Source organism: Cherax quadricarinatus, chromosome 72, assembly GCF_038502225.1.
Source record: "Cherax quadricarinatus isolate ZL_2023a chromosome 72, ASM3850222v1, whole genome shotgun sequence".
Lineage (NCBI taxonomy): Eukaryota > Metazoa > Arthropoda > Malacostraca > Decapoda > Parastacidae > Cherax > Cherax quadricarinatus.
Window position 1 is genome coordinate 8,048,209 of NC_091363.1, and position 14,432 is coordinate 8,062,640.

The 14,432-nt window shown below is 37.9% G+C and overlaps 1 protein-coding gene across 1 annotated transcript in view; it reads right to left on the reverse strand.

Annotated features, from left to right (window-relative positions):
- Window positions 1–613: 613 nt before the first annotated feature.
- Window positions 614–14,432, reverse strand: part of LOC128701427 (uncharacterized) — a gene marked incomplete at its 3' end in the record, with an annotated part of 49,409 nt that continues 35,590 nt past the window's right edge. Inside the window, 3 exon segments of the mRNA XM_053795133.2 lie at window positions 614–708; window positions 4,167–4,266; window positions 10,976–11,135. Coding sequence (XP_053651108.2) covers window positions 614–708; window positions 4,167–4,266; window positions 10,976–11,135 — 355 coding nt within the window.

Genomic DNA, 14,432 nt, shown 5'->3' on the forward strand with positions numbered 1-14,432 from the left:
TACAGGGTCTTGCATATTAAATGTTAGTATATTCAGGAATGCTGATTTATGACCATAATAACTACTAAATGATGCTGGCTGGATAACTTGTGAGCTCTGCAAGCTTATTAAAGTTTTCTGAACTAAATATGATCATAATTTAGTAATATTAATGAAGTAAATTCAAAAAATTGTGTAAATAAAGCATCATGTCAGTGAAAATACTGATATGTGCAGAAGTATTTCTCTATCTGACCCCTAGACCATGACAGCACTTAGCAAAAAAATAGATATATACTTTACACTGTAGATCGGTGGTGACAGTCCCCTACTACAAATCACACTTATTTGGATGCAAATGCAGATTTGCATCCAATTTTAGGCATAACAATACTGTATTATACTGCATTCCAATAAATATACTGTATACATAATGAACTGAAGAACCAAAGATTTCCTGTATTATCACTCATAATAGATAACTTTCACACACACTTTCACTCACTCACACTATCTTCTAATTAGTGCTTAACAGCTTAGGAAGATTATTCTGCCAGTCTCCTGTATCATATTGATCACATTGTATAATAATAATTTATACTGTAAATGTAAGATAACCTTTAAAATACTTTACCTTATCTGTGGGTATGAGGGCAGTAAATATGGATTCATCATTTGCTTTCAGCCTTCGTACCTCCTTCAGCACATGAAAACTTTTCTTCCTCTCACCTAATGGGATATGATGAAACTATAACAAGATAGCATTGTCTACATATCTAATGACATACACCACACCACTGTGGCTTATGCAGTAAGGTAGCCCAAGAATTAAGCTAAAAAAAAAAATAATATTCCCTCCACATAACTGCTCATTCCACTTCACAATAAGTCTGCAGAAGAACATGCATGTTGTCTAAAGAGGCCATGGTCACCAATTTGCAATCTCTGAATGCCCTGAAGCAACAGGGTAGCAAGGTATTTGATCACTGCATTCCACTGAACACATGGAACATACAGGTTGATATCAGATATCCTGCTGGAAATATGGTACCTAAGAAAAGAAAGGAAACAAGGAAGGCAAAGGAGCAGCACTGCAAGTCAGAAATCATTTCAGTTTAGAAGAGATGAGTTGGTTGAACAGACATGCAGCAAATGACTGCATAGTGGACTCAATAAAGACTGGGCTACCCAAAATGGTAGAAGTGATTTACAACCTGATATCTAACAGCAGGATACAGAGAGGAATATGAAAACAACAAAGCCACGAGTGACACTATAGCAAAAGTAGCTAGGAGTGCACAGAGAGCTAAAGTAAAGCTACTTATCATAGGTGATTTCAGTCACAAAGAAATTGATTGGGGGAAGTAGGTTAAGCAAGATCATGGGCAAAATGCTATTGTCTGTCTGAATTTTTTTTATATTTTGGCAGAAAAACAGTATATTAAAAAAAACAAAAAAAAAAACTCTTTATGGACTTACTAGGGCCAAGGATGGTCCACCATACTTAAAATCTGATCTATCAAGCAACTCTCTTTAAACTGAAGACAGAGACAGAGCAAACCTTTATAAAAATGATGTTCTACTCAGTGAGAGCTTTATCGTGTTTCACTGTTAAACTGTCCACACGTAGATCTACGTCCACGTGGGTCATTGGTCTAAGCCGAGGGGGTGACATGGACCTGCCTTGCATGGGCCAGTAGGCCTGCTGCAGTGTTCCTTCTTATGTTATTATGTATTTGGCTGGCTGGCTAGTTTTGGCTGTCTCTGTATCTGTCTATATCTCTGTCTATCGCTGTCTATCTGTATCTGTCTCTCACATGTACTAATAAATACAATCATACATAATGTAAATTACCTAGGATAACCCAAACATTCCAGGCCAAGTGCTATAGTGTTTGTAGATATGACATAAATAAACATGATGCAAATAATAGCAGTGTCACTTGCTCAGCAATCAGGGAGCGGCCCATACACCACAAACCAACAGGTTTACTAGCCGCTCCCTGAGACAAAGACAAGAAGATGGAAAGACAGACACACACAGGCGGACAGAAAGACATAAGCAGAACTTGACAGACAGATAAGCAGAGCTAGACAGATAGATAGATGTAAAGATAGACAGACAGATAGATGTACAGACAGACATACAGAGACATGTTTGTGTGCAAGAGTAAAAACATATAAAGGCAAGGTTCCCCCCTCCAGCAGCGCACATTCATCAAATGTCACTTGTTATCTGACGTTTGTCATAACATCATTATTCAAGGAGTTCATACTATACTCCAGGCATACACAAAAGACAAAGACAGATAAGCTGAACTGGACAGACAGAAAGCAGAGCTAGGCAGACAGATAGATAGATGCACAGATACACAGATAGATGTACAGATAGACAGGCAGGCAGGCAGATAGACTGATAGACATGCAAGAGTAAAAACATATAAAGGCAAGGTTCCCTCAAGCAGGGCATATTCTGACCCTTGTCATAATGCCATGCTTCAAGAAGTTTCATACTCCAGTGTGTCTAAAACATTGCTGGGACCTATAAATACTTTGTGTATATTTCTAGACAACAGTAAATGACCAAGGCAGGTGAAAATGTTCACCTGTCAGTGTGATTGTTATAATGAGAGTTATTTCAGTGCACAATATTAGTGTCAGAACAAAGATTGGCTATGAAATCACACGAACTATTATAAATTGTAATTATCAAAACAAAAATTATATAAATTAAAATAAAAACAAGAAAAAAAAGTAAATCGGCAAAACTTTTGCAAGTGGCTGGACTGGATGTTGCTGTCAGGCGAACATCCAGAGACAACTTTGCACTCTTATATCTCAGTAAGTACTGGTCCTAAAATTTTTTTTTTTTTTTTTTTGGTCTTAAACTACACAGAAAATTGCCCTCTTTAATTTAAAAACAAATAACAAATTTGTTATTTTCAAAATATTTGGAGCGCCACACAGGTGAACATAGATCTACATTTGGACAGTTTAAGGGTTAATGGAGAGCTAGGCACTCCTTCCTTATAAAGCTAACAGTCAGGTGCAAAGAGAAAGGTTGGATCAGTAGACATGAAAAATGGATCCAAGTAGCCATTGTTGAAATGATGCAAGCATAGGAAATATCGCTAATATGTTGGGTAAGGAGACCATAGTCTCTTCATGAGTAGAATTCCATATTATACAATATTCTAGATCCTCATATTATGGGTAATAATAGTGTGTGCATTGCCATCATCTTTTTTCACGGACATCATTTGCAGATAGTCACGGCACCATAATTAACCTCACTAAACAAGCCTTTTCTTGTATATTTTAAAGTAATTTTACTGTATTTTAGCATTTAATTGCTGCTCTGTAACTTGTACAGATATCTTGCATACCAGCAGCCCCAACTAGTGGAGCTGCTGGTGATGCTGCAGCCTTTATTGCCTTTGTAATAAGATAAAAAAATCAAATATAGTGGACCCCAAGTTTACGATCAGCTCCCAATGCGACCAATCATGTAAGTGTATTTATGTAAGTGCATTTGTATGTGTATGTTTGGGGGTCTGAAATGGACTAATCTAATTCACAATATTCCTTATGGGAACAAATTCGGTCAGTACTGGCACCTGAACATACTTCTGGAATGAAATAATATCGTAAACCGGGGGTCCACTGTATATGCCTGCTGGATACAAACAATGTAGTGGTTTTCATGCCCACCCTAGTTGAGAACTAAATATATACATTTGTCAGTGCCTCCTTCCTTCTATTCAGCATTTTCAATACCAGATCAATCTGGTGGTCCAGCTCAAGATTAGTTTCATTATTTTTTTTAGGTTAATCTTTAAGAGAAAGTTTCAACTTTAACCTCTTGAAATGGTCAGTTTGCTATGGTGAATTTTTGGTTTAACTGGTCCAAGACACAGATAACCAATCTTTTTCAATCACACATTTTATTTTGTAATTTTTTGTTGGTGAATACATATCCCCATTAACAAAAGATCATTTCTACGCTGAATTTTGATCAATCTACCGAGATCCAAATAAGTGAGCCACTACTGTACAGCTATACAATTTCTGTGACAAATGACATTATAAATCTTAATACAAAATTATTTAACCAGTGATACAGTTAATGGAATACTCAAATAGTTAAATAAACAAAAGCAAATAGAAATGCAAATGCTAAACATTACCCATTTCATTCAGGAAGGTGACCGCACAACATGTAATGTATATGAAGAAAGAAGATGGGGCAAAAAGCTCTTTGCAGAGGTGGTTGTAGGCTTCACACACCTGAAAAGTAGGAAAATATGTACCAGTATATGAACACAGAGGCAGCTTGGTCAAGGGTAAAAGTAGGGAAATATGTGTCAGTATATGAACAGAGAGGTAGCTTAGTCTAGAGTAGATATCTGAATATTGTACTGGGGCTACACTAAGCAAAAATATAAATAAAATATCTTTACAACAATGGAAGGAGTAAAAATAAAACTGAAAGATTAAAAAAACGTTTCAAGAAAATGCAAAAAACTAAATAATCCTTCCCGCTATTATGTAACAAGTTGAATGTGCCAGGATCAACAATCTTAACACAATTTAGGAATTTATATAGAAAACCTGCAAACTCTTACCATTATATTAGTACAGGAGGGCCCAGCTTTACGGCGTTTCACTTTACGGCGTTCCGCTAATACGGTCATTTCAAATTATGACCAAAACTCGCTATACGGCTCCCCCCACCTGACTTTCTAATACGGTCACCGTGCCCCACCCTGTTTGTTTACATTCTTCGTGAGCTCAGTAAGCACTAAGTCTCTCCAATTTGTCTGGAAACTCCAAAATTTCAAATGTTTTTAAAAGTTATTTCATATTTTATATATACTCTGATAATTATACTTATGTATACCTGTACTTAAATAAACTTACATACTGTGCTGGCATGCAGGTACACATTAAAATCAGTAAGAGTGTCTTATGTCTCCAGACGTCATATTAGTAATGATAATAATAATCATCGAGTCTCATTTAAATGTCGTATATTACGTTAAATACACATTTTCATTAATCCATCTATGATATTTTTTCAAAATTATATAATAAACACGATACATAACATAAAAAGATGATAAATACACCCCACAATAGAAAAAATAAACATAAATATGAGATGTGGTAGCAGACGACTTTGCATATTAGAAACAAGTGACGCATTCTTGGCACCATATTAGAAATGAGACCAAGAAATCGATAATCGAAAAATCATGATTTCATTTTTTTTCTCTCATTATACACAATCTGTTTTAATAATAATCACCGAGTCTCATTAAATGTTGTATATTATGTTAATATACACATTTCCATTAATCCATCCATGATATTTTTTTCAAAATTATATAATAAACACGATACATAACATAAAAAGATGATAAATACACCCTACAATAGAATAAATAAACATAAATATGAGATGTGGTAGCCAGATAACTTGTACAAGTGATGCCAAGAATAACATTTTCTCTAATCTAACATAAGAGAAAATGTGTTACTGGGGGTAACTGTAGAAAATTATTCCTTTCGTATGTAAGTAAGTAAGTTTATTCAGGTATACACAAATACAGTTACATAGATTATCATACATAACAACATATGTGTAGAGAACCTAAGATAACCCAAAAAAGTCAGAGTGACTTATTTCCATTGCCTTCACTCAGAGCATCATTTCTTCTCAAAATGATGTTACATGAGAATGGGAGTGTTCTTCTTTATTTATTCTACCGTATCAATGTAGAGACAACCTGTACACAATGTAACTTGTACACAAACCAGAAGTGTACACTTCATTTACAAAACTTACCTTCGCCTGGTTTGTTTACATAACTCTGCGCCTGTCCTCTCTCATGCACTCATTCTTTCTCTCTCTCATTTATTCGTTTGGTCTCATTTACTTACTCCTGACCCTACATTAAGACTACAAATATTTTAAGGTAAGTAATGAGTGAACTGTATATACATTTTATCGCTCTGGGATGCTTAAATGTAATAGAATATTATGTGTGGGTGGGTTGGCCTGGTATGGTAGCCTGGCTGACTACCATACATACCACACTTGATTTCTTACAATAAATACTACTTGTCTCACCCTAGATTAAGACTATAAATATTTTAAGGTAAGTAATGAGTGCACTATGTGTGTATTGTACTTTTTTATTGTTTTTTGATGCCTGGTTCTATTGCTAACTTAATATATGTTAGTGTAAACTTGTTATCTAGTGTTTGTATGCATTTGTAAGTGGAAAAAAAGGGTGTTCCACTTTACGGCAGTAGCCTGGAACCTAACCAGCCGTATAAGTGGGGCCTTCCTGTACAATGAATACATGTATTTTTGTAAATCTTGCCAAGAAACTGGAGTAGGACTGGATCATGCATAAAAACATTAGCAAATCATGTTTCATGCATGCTGATAGACCTATAATACAGTATAGAGATTTTTTACATTAAAGTTAAAAAATTAAATTAAAATCTTCTTTTTCTCTTAACTCTTTCAGTTTCTGTCATGTAAAACTGAGTCATCAAGGCCAGGAGTCCCCTCATGTAGTTCTTTGTCATGAGCTCAGCTCACTCACATAAGCTGTGAGCAGCAAATTTTGGGCCTACATATGAGAGAATGGGTGTGTGCAGTAAGTGTGCACAGTATAAAAAAAAAATTCTGCTCCATGCAGTGCATGAAGAGAAAAGTAAAATCGTGACCGTGTGTATGTTATGAACAAGCGGCAGAAGTGCACCTCCCAGCTTACAAGAAAAGAGGGAAGGAAAGGTAGGTGGGGTGTCAAGATCCAGGGGTTGGAGGTGGTAGACTGGTGGCACCACAATGGTGTTTTTTAGGATGGCTTTTATGGTTTTATTAGTTGTTTTTTGGTATTATTTGATAGAATGACAGATGTCTTACTGAAACAGAGATGATTCTGGTTGGTTTCAAGAATGGAAGTAGCTTTAAATTGGACTTAAAGTAGCAGAATTATTCAATTTTTGCCAAGTTTCATGAAGATTGGTAAGGCCCCCCTACACCTCCCTTGGTCTGTTTCATGGTTTTTAATAAGCCTGATTCAATTATTGGGATGCTGTAAACCATGACCAATCATTTCTGGTTATATTTTATTATCCATGAATTAAAGTAAATTTTTTACTTTGCAATATTTTTTAAATAGGTATTTTTTAATTTTGTGTAAAATTAACCAAATTACCAACTTCTGTGCACTTCATAATTTTAACAGTTGAATGGGTGGTTTCTTGTGCTCAGTTCACAGAATGGAAGGCACAATAGCTAAGAATTTTGTCGATTGGAGTAATGGAAATCATTAAGTTTAAAATCAGACTCAAAGTGGGCAAAAATCACTGCTGCGTAAATTGTGCCAAGATCTCTAACTTAGCACTTGCATAATTACCTAAGTTTTCCATTAAATTTCATGTTTTTAGTGTCATTACCTCCAGAAAGTGATTTTCTACTATTTCAGAAGAATTTTTTTTTTGAAGTGGACACTGGGAGCAATATTGATTCAGGGGTGTGGACAATGAAAGGATTAAAATATACATGGATATTATAAAAGGTGGGTTTGCAGTCTGTCTGGTTATAGTTTGAATATGATTATGAGAATACGATCTTTTATGTATAAAGGAAAGCAACTTAGTATACACAGGTTTACTGACAAACTAATTCTACATTGCCCCAACTATGTACTTAATTCTAGTTCTATTATAATCAATTTAAGCACTAAACCCATGAAAGTCATAGAGCAGTTCTAGTGTTATCACAAATTTAGGCAATGTGTGACAGTATACCACAAATATTTTACTCAAATCATAAAGTGGTTAATATTAAAATTACAGGAAGGCCTTGCATATACTACAGCACCCTCTTTTTGGTGTTCCACAATTTCGTTGGTTTTCAATCGAGTCATTGCTCATTATGTTCAGCGTTTTTGCAGCTTTTCCACTGTTTTCAAATAAGTTGCATAAGGGAAGGGTGACTGGCACCATATTTTAAAATAAGTATTGTATGAACTGTGTATTTATTTTACTTTATCTGTTTTTTATGATAGATGTATTGAGCACTTAATATATGATAGTGTAAATACATTATCAGGTATTTTAGATGCACTTGATAATGAAAAAAATGCTCTTTTTCACCTACCAGCGATTTTCATTTACAGTACGGTGTAGGGAACCTAAGAGCCATACAAACGGGGCCCTTCTGTATAAGTGATGAATCATATAGAGGGTGAGGCACAATATCTACAGTATATGTAGAAGAAATATTGTATGAAAGTAAAGCCAAGTTGCAAATCAGAATATATATATATATTTTTTTTAACAAGTCGGCTGTCTCCCACCAAGGCAGGGTGACCCAAAAAGAAAGAAAATCCGCAAAAAGAAAATACTTTCATCATTCAACACTTTCACCTCACTCACACATAATCACTGTTTTTGCAGAGGTGCTTGGAATACAACAGTTTAGAAGTATATATGTATAAAAATGCACAATATATCCCTCCAAACTGCCAATATCCCAAACCCCTCCTTTAGAGTGCAGGTACTGTACTTCCCATTTCCAGGACTCTAGTCCGGCTATATAAAAATAACAGGTTTCCCTGAATCCCTTCACTAAATATTACCCTGCTCACACTCCAACAGATCATCAGCTCCCAAATACCATTCGTCTCCATTCACTCCTATCGAACGCGCTCATGCATGCCTGCTGGAAGTCCAAGCCCCTCGCCCACAAACCTCCCTACCCCTTCCTTCCAAACTTCTCGAGGACGACCCCTACCCCGCCTTCCTTCCCCTACAGATTTATATGCTCTCCACATCATTCTATTTTGATCCATTCTCTCTAAATGACCAAACCGCCTCAACAACCCCACTTCAGCCCTCTGACTAATGCTTTTATTATCTCCACAGCTTCTCCTGATTTCCACACTCCGAATTTTCTGCATAACATTTACACCACACATTGCCCTTAGACAGGACATCTCCACTGCCTCCAACCGCCTCCTCACTGCTGCATTCATAACCCAAGCTTCACACCCATATAAGATATTTTTTGTCTCCACATATACCTCAACACACCACTCGCCTTTTTTCCCTCATCAATTCTATGATTAGTAGTAGTAGGTTGGTAGACAGCAACCACCCAGGGGTGTACTACCGTCCTGCCAAGTGAGTGTGAAACGAAAGCCTGTAATTGTTTTATATGAAGGTAGGATTGCTGGTGTCTTCTGTCTGTCTCATAAATATGCAAGATTACAGGTATGTCTTGCTACTTCTACTTACACTTAGGTTACACTACACATACATGTACATGTTTAGTTATACACATTCATCCGAGTTTTCTTTGATTTTATCTTAATAGTTCTTGGTCTTATTACTTTTCCTTTTATATCCATGGGGAAGTGGAATAAGAATCTTTCCTCCGTAAGCCATGTGTGTTGTAAAAGTCAACTAAAATGCCAGGAACAATGGGCTAGTAACCCCTTTTCCTGTAATAATTACTAAAAAGAATAAGAAGAAAATTGTCAAAATGGGAAGTCTGAATGTGCATGGATGTTGTGCAAATGATAAGAAAGAGATGATTGTGGATGTTATGAATGAGAAGAAGCTGGATGTCCTGGCTTTAAGTGAAACAAAGCTGAAGGGGGGTTAAGGGAGTTTCAGTGTAGAGGAATAAATGGGATTAGGTCAGGGGTTTCAAATAGAGTTAGAGCTAAAGAAGGAGTAGCAATAATGTTGAAGGATAAGTTATGGCAGGAAAAGAAGGACTGTAAATGTATTAATTCAAGGATTATATGGAGTAAAATAAAGGTTGGATGTGAAAAGTGGGTTATAGTAAGCTTATATGCACCTGGTGAAGAGAGAAGTGTAGAGGAGAGAGAGAGATTTTGGGAAATGTTGAGTGAATGCGTGCGGAGTTTTGAACCAAATGTGAGAGTAATGGTGGTTGGGGATTTCAATGCTAAAGTGGGCAAAAATGTTGTGGAAGAAGTAGTAGGTAAATTTGTTGTGCCAGGGGTAAATGAAAATGGGGCGCCTTTAATTGAGCTATGTATAGAAAGAGGTTTGGTAATAAGTAATACACATTTTATGAAGAGGATAAATAAATATACTAGGTATGATATAGCATGTAATGAAAGTAGTTTGTTAGATTATGTATTGGTGGATAAAAGGTTGATGGGTAAGCTCCAGGATGTACACGTTTATAGAGGGGCAACTGATATATCGGATCATTATTTAGTTGTAGCTACAGTTAGAGTAAGAGGTAGATGGGAAGAGGAAAATGGCAACAACAAGCAAGAGGGAGGTGAAAGTGTATAAACTAAGGGAGGAGGAGGTTCGGGTGAGATATAAGCAACTATTGGCAGAAAGGTGGGCTGGTGCAAGTATGAGGAGTGGGGGGGGTTGAAGAGGGTTGGAATAGTTTTAAAAATGCAGTATTAGAATGTGGGGCAGAAGTTTGTGGTTATAGGAGGGTGGGTGCAGGAGGAAAGAGGAGTGATTGGCAAAATGATGAAGTAAAGGGTGTGATAAAAGAGAAAAAGTTAGCTTATGAGAGGTTTTTACAAAGCAGAAGTGTTATAATATATATTTATAGGTACATATTTGAAGTGCTAAACCCATGTGGGTTATTTAACACAATAAATATTAATGGTTTAGTCCTTCTTTAACTAATCATGATAAGAGTTATAAGATACCTCTTGTATGGGAGGTGGGGAGTAGGTTGCAACTCCAAGTAAAGGAGGTGGTGCAAGGAAACTAATTACTGTATATAAAAATGCAAATAAAAAAATAAAATAGAATGTTTATTTCTTATATAAATGCAATAATTCCAAGGGGCTTGAGTAGTACAGTTTCACACCAGTCACCCAAGTGCTAAAGAAGTGCAGCCCAGCAGCTGGAGTTTGATATTCATATATACAGGTAAGTACATAAACCAAACTATTAACACACTAACTTTGTCAACATCTCTTGCATTTATGCGAACCTTCAACCATCCTATGTTGAACATATCCTTCCTTTGTTCTTTGAATGGGCTTCCAAATGGTTCGTATTTCCACAGCAAGATCTTCTCCCAAGGGCTTGTAGCTTCCTTCTCTGGACAGTTCTCACAGTACCTATGTATGGGATACAATAAAATCAATATTTCTACAGATAAGAGTAAGGTGATGAGGGTATCAAACAATTAAGATAAAGAAAAAATAGATATCATACTGGAGAGAGGGAGTATGGAAGAAGTGAATGTTTTCAGATATTTGGGAGCTGACTTGTCAGCAGATGGGTTTATGAAGGATGAGGTTAACCATAGAACTGATGAAGGAAAAAAGGCGAGTGGTGCATTGAGGTATCTGTGGAGACAAAAAAAAAGTTATTTATGGAGGCAAAGAAGGGAATATATGAAAGTACAGTAGTACCAACACTCTTATATGGGTGTGAAGCTTGGGTTCTAAATGCTGCAGCCAGGAGGCAGACGGAGGCAGTGGAGATGTCCTGTCTAAGGGTAATGTGTGGTGTAAATATTATGCAGAGAATTTGGAGTGTGGAAATTAGCAGGAGGAGATGGAGTTACTAAAAGTATTAGTCGGAGGGCTGAAGAGGGGTTGTTGAGGTGGTTTGGTCATTTAGAGAGAATGGATCGAAGTAGAATGACTTGGAGAGCGTATAAATCTGTAGAGGAAGGGGGGGTAGGGGTTCTCCTCAAAAAGGTTGGAGGGAGGGGATAAAGGTTTTGTGGGCAAGGGGCTTGGAGTTCCAGCAAGCACGTGTGAGCGTGTTAGATAGGAGTGAATGGAGACGAATGATTTTTGGGAACTGACGAGCTGTTGGAGTGTGAGCAGGGTAATATTTAGTGAAGGGATTCAGGGAAACTGGTTACAGTGAACCCCCACATAGCGATTTTAATCCGTGCAAGAGGGCTCATTGTTATGCGAAATGATCGGTATGCGAATGAATTTTCCCCATAAGAAATAATGGAAATAAAATTAATCCGTGCAAGACACCCAAAAGTATGAAAAAAAAAATTTTACCACATGAAATATACATTTTCCTACACACAAAGAGAAGGATACATGCACAATAGTAGAGTAGTACATGCACAATATATATTGTGCATGTACTACTCTACTAAATGAAGAATAAATGACACTTACCTTTATTGAAGATGCAGCAATGACTGATGAGACACTGTGTCCTGGGAGTGCCTTTTGCTCCTGAGTACTGTAGGTCCTGTTTGGCATTTTCTTCCAGAACAGGCCTTATCACACTGTGTATGCCACTACCATTCTTAAATCTCTCAAACCAACCTTTGCTGGCTTTAAATTCACCAATATGAGCACTAGTTCCAGGCATTTTTCCCTGTTCACCTGGGTGTTAGTCGACTGGTGTAGGTTGCATCCTGGGAGACAAGATTAAGGACCCCAATGGAAATAAGTTAGACAGTCTTCGATGACACTGACTTTTTTGGGTTATCCTGGGTGGCAAATCCTCTGGGGTTAATTGTTTCTTGGTATTCTCAATAAGCCACACCAACAACGGTGCTACAGCAGCAGCAGCAGCAGCTGACAGTGATACAGCAGCAGCAGACGATGCTACAGCAGCAGCAGACGGTACTACAGCAGCAGCAGACAGTACTACAGCAGCAGCAGCAGCAGCAGCTGGCGGTGGTACAACAGCAGCAGCAGCTGACAGTGCTATAGCAGCAGCAGACGATGCTACAGCAGCAGCAGACGGTACTACAGCAGCAGCAGACGGTACTACAGCAGCAGCAGACGGTACTACAGCAGCAGCAGCAGCAGCAGCAGCAGCAGCTGACGGTGGTACAACAGCAGCAGCAGCTGACAGTGCTACAGCAGCAGCAGACGATGCTACAGCAGCAGCAGACGGTACTACAGCAGCAGCAGCAGCAGCAGCAGCTGATGGTGGTACTACAGCAGCAGCAGCTGACAGTGCTACAGCAGCAGCAGAAGATGCTACAGCAGCAGCAGATGGTACTACAGCAGCAGCAGACGGTACTACAGCAGCAGCAGACGGTGGTACAACAGCAGCAGCAGCTGACAGTGCTACAGCAGCAGCAGATGATGCTACAGCAGCAGCAGACGATGCTACAGCAGCAGGAGACGGTACTACAGCAGCAGCAGCAGCTGACGGTGGTACAGCAGCAGCAGCAGCTGACGGTGCTACAGCAGCAGCAGCAGCTGACGGTGGTACAGCAGCAGCAGCAGCTGCACCACCAATAGTAGCGACGGTTGATTGGGGTTTATTATACAACCTGGCCAGCTCGGAGACATGCACTCCAATTTCGTACTTATCAATGATCTTTTTCTTCATCTCAATAGTAATTCTCACCCTTATTGCTGTAGGGTTGGCACTAGAAGCTTTCTTGGGGCCCATGGTCACTTATTTTGCAGATAAAATCACCAAAAACACTGTAATAATACGAAATGTTCCGATTGTATGCTTGGATGTTACCGCGGAGGCTGGCTGGTAAACAATGCCACCGGCGGCACATGTGAGGCTGGCTAAGGGCGCACATTGGACGCGTCTCGGACGAACAGCGGTGAGCGGGTTTTTGAGCGGTATGCGAGACAAAATTTTTGCGATAAAAGCGAGCGGTATGCAGATTAAACGTTATGTGATGCCAACGGTATGCGGGGGTCCACTGTATTTTTATATAGCCGGACTTGAGTCCTGGAAATAGGAAGTACAATGCCTGCACTTTGAAGGAGGGGTTTGGGATATTGAGTTTGGAGGGACTTCTAAACTGTCGTATATGAGCGCCTCTGCAAAGACAGTGATTATGTGAAAGTGTTGAATGATGATGAAAGTATTTTCTTTTTGGGGATTTTTTTTTCTTTCTTTTTGGGTGGCCATGCCTCGGTGAGAGACGGCTGACTTGTTGAGAAAAAAAAATACATAAAATAATAATAATAGTAATAATCTTTTTATTTCAAAATTACTGTACAAAAGGAACAGACAATAATCTGAAGGCCCATAGGCTTATAAAGCATTTTGGGCAAAGCTTAGTTAAGTCTTAAAATTTACAGCATTTTTTGAAGAGTTGTCTTATGAATATCTGTAATAAATAAACACTTGCTAATAACTGGTTATGAACTAAAGTTCCCTCCACTATTTAACTAAATGACACATACAGTCTCTGTACACTGAAATATATTTGTGTACCCTGTACTTGATAAAATGAAACAGAGCAATGGAACAATTCTCAATTTCTCAGTTGCATTTTTCACTGCTACTCTCTCTTACCTCTCATTCTTATTTATCTTTACTTTAGAGTACTGTACTTTACTTTTCTTTCATTTTACCTATATTACTCTCTATGATTGTCATGTTTAACTAAATTTCATTTTTTTTTATCGGCATCCTACCCATCATTTCTCACACTGTTGCCTCCCCCATCT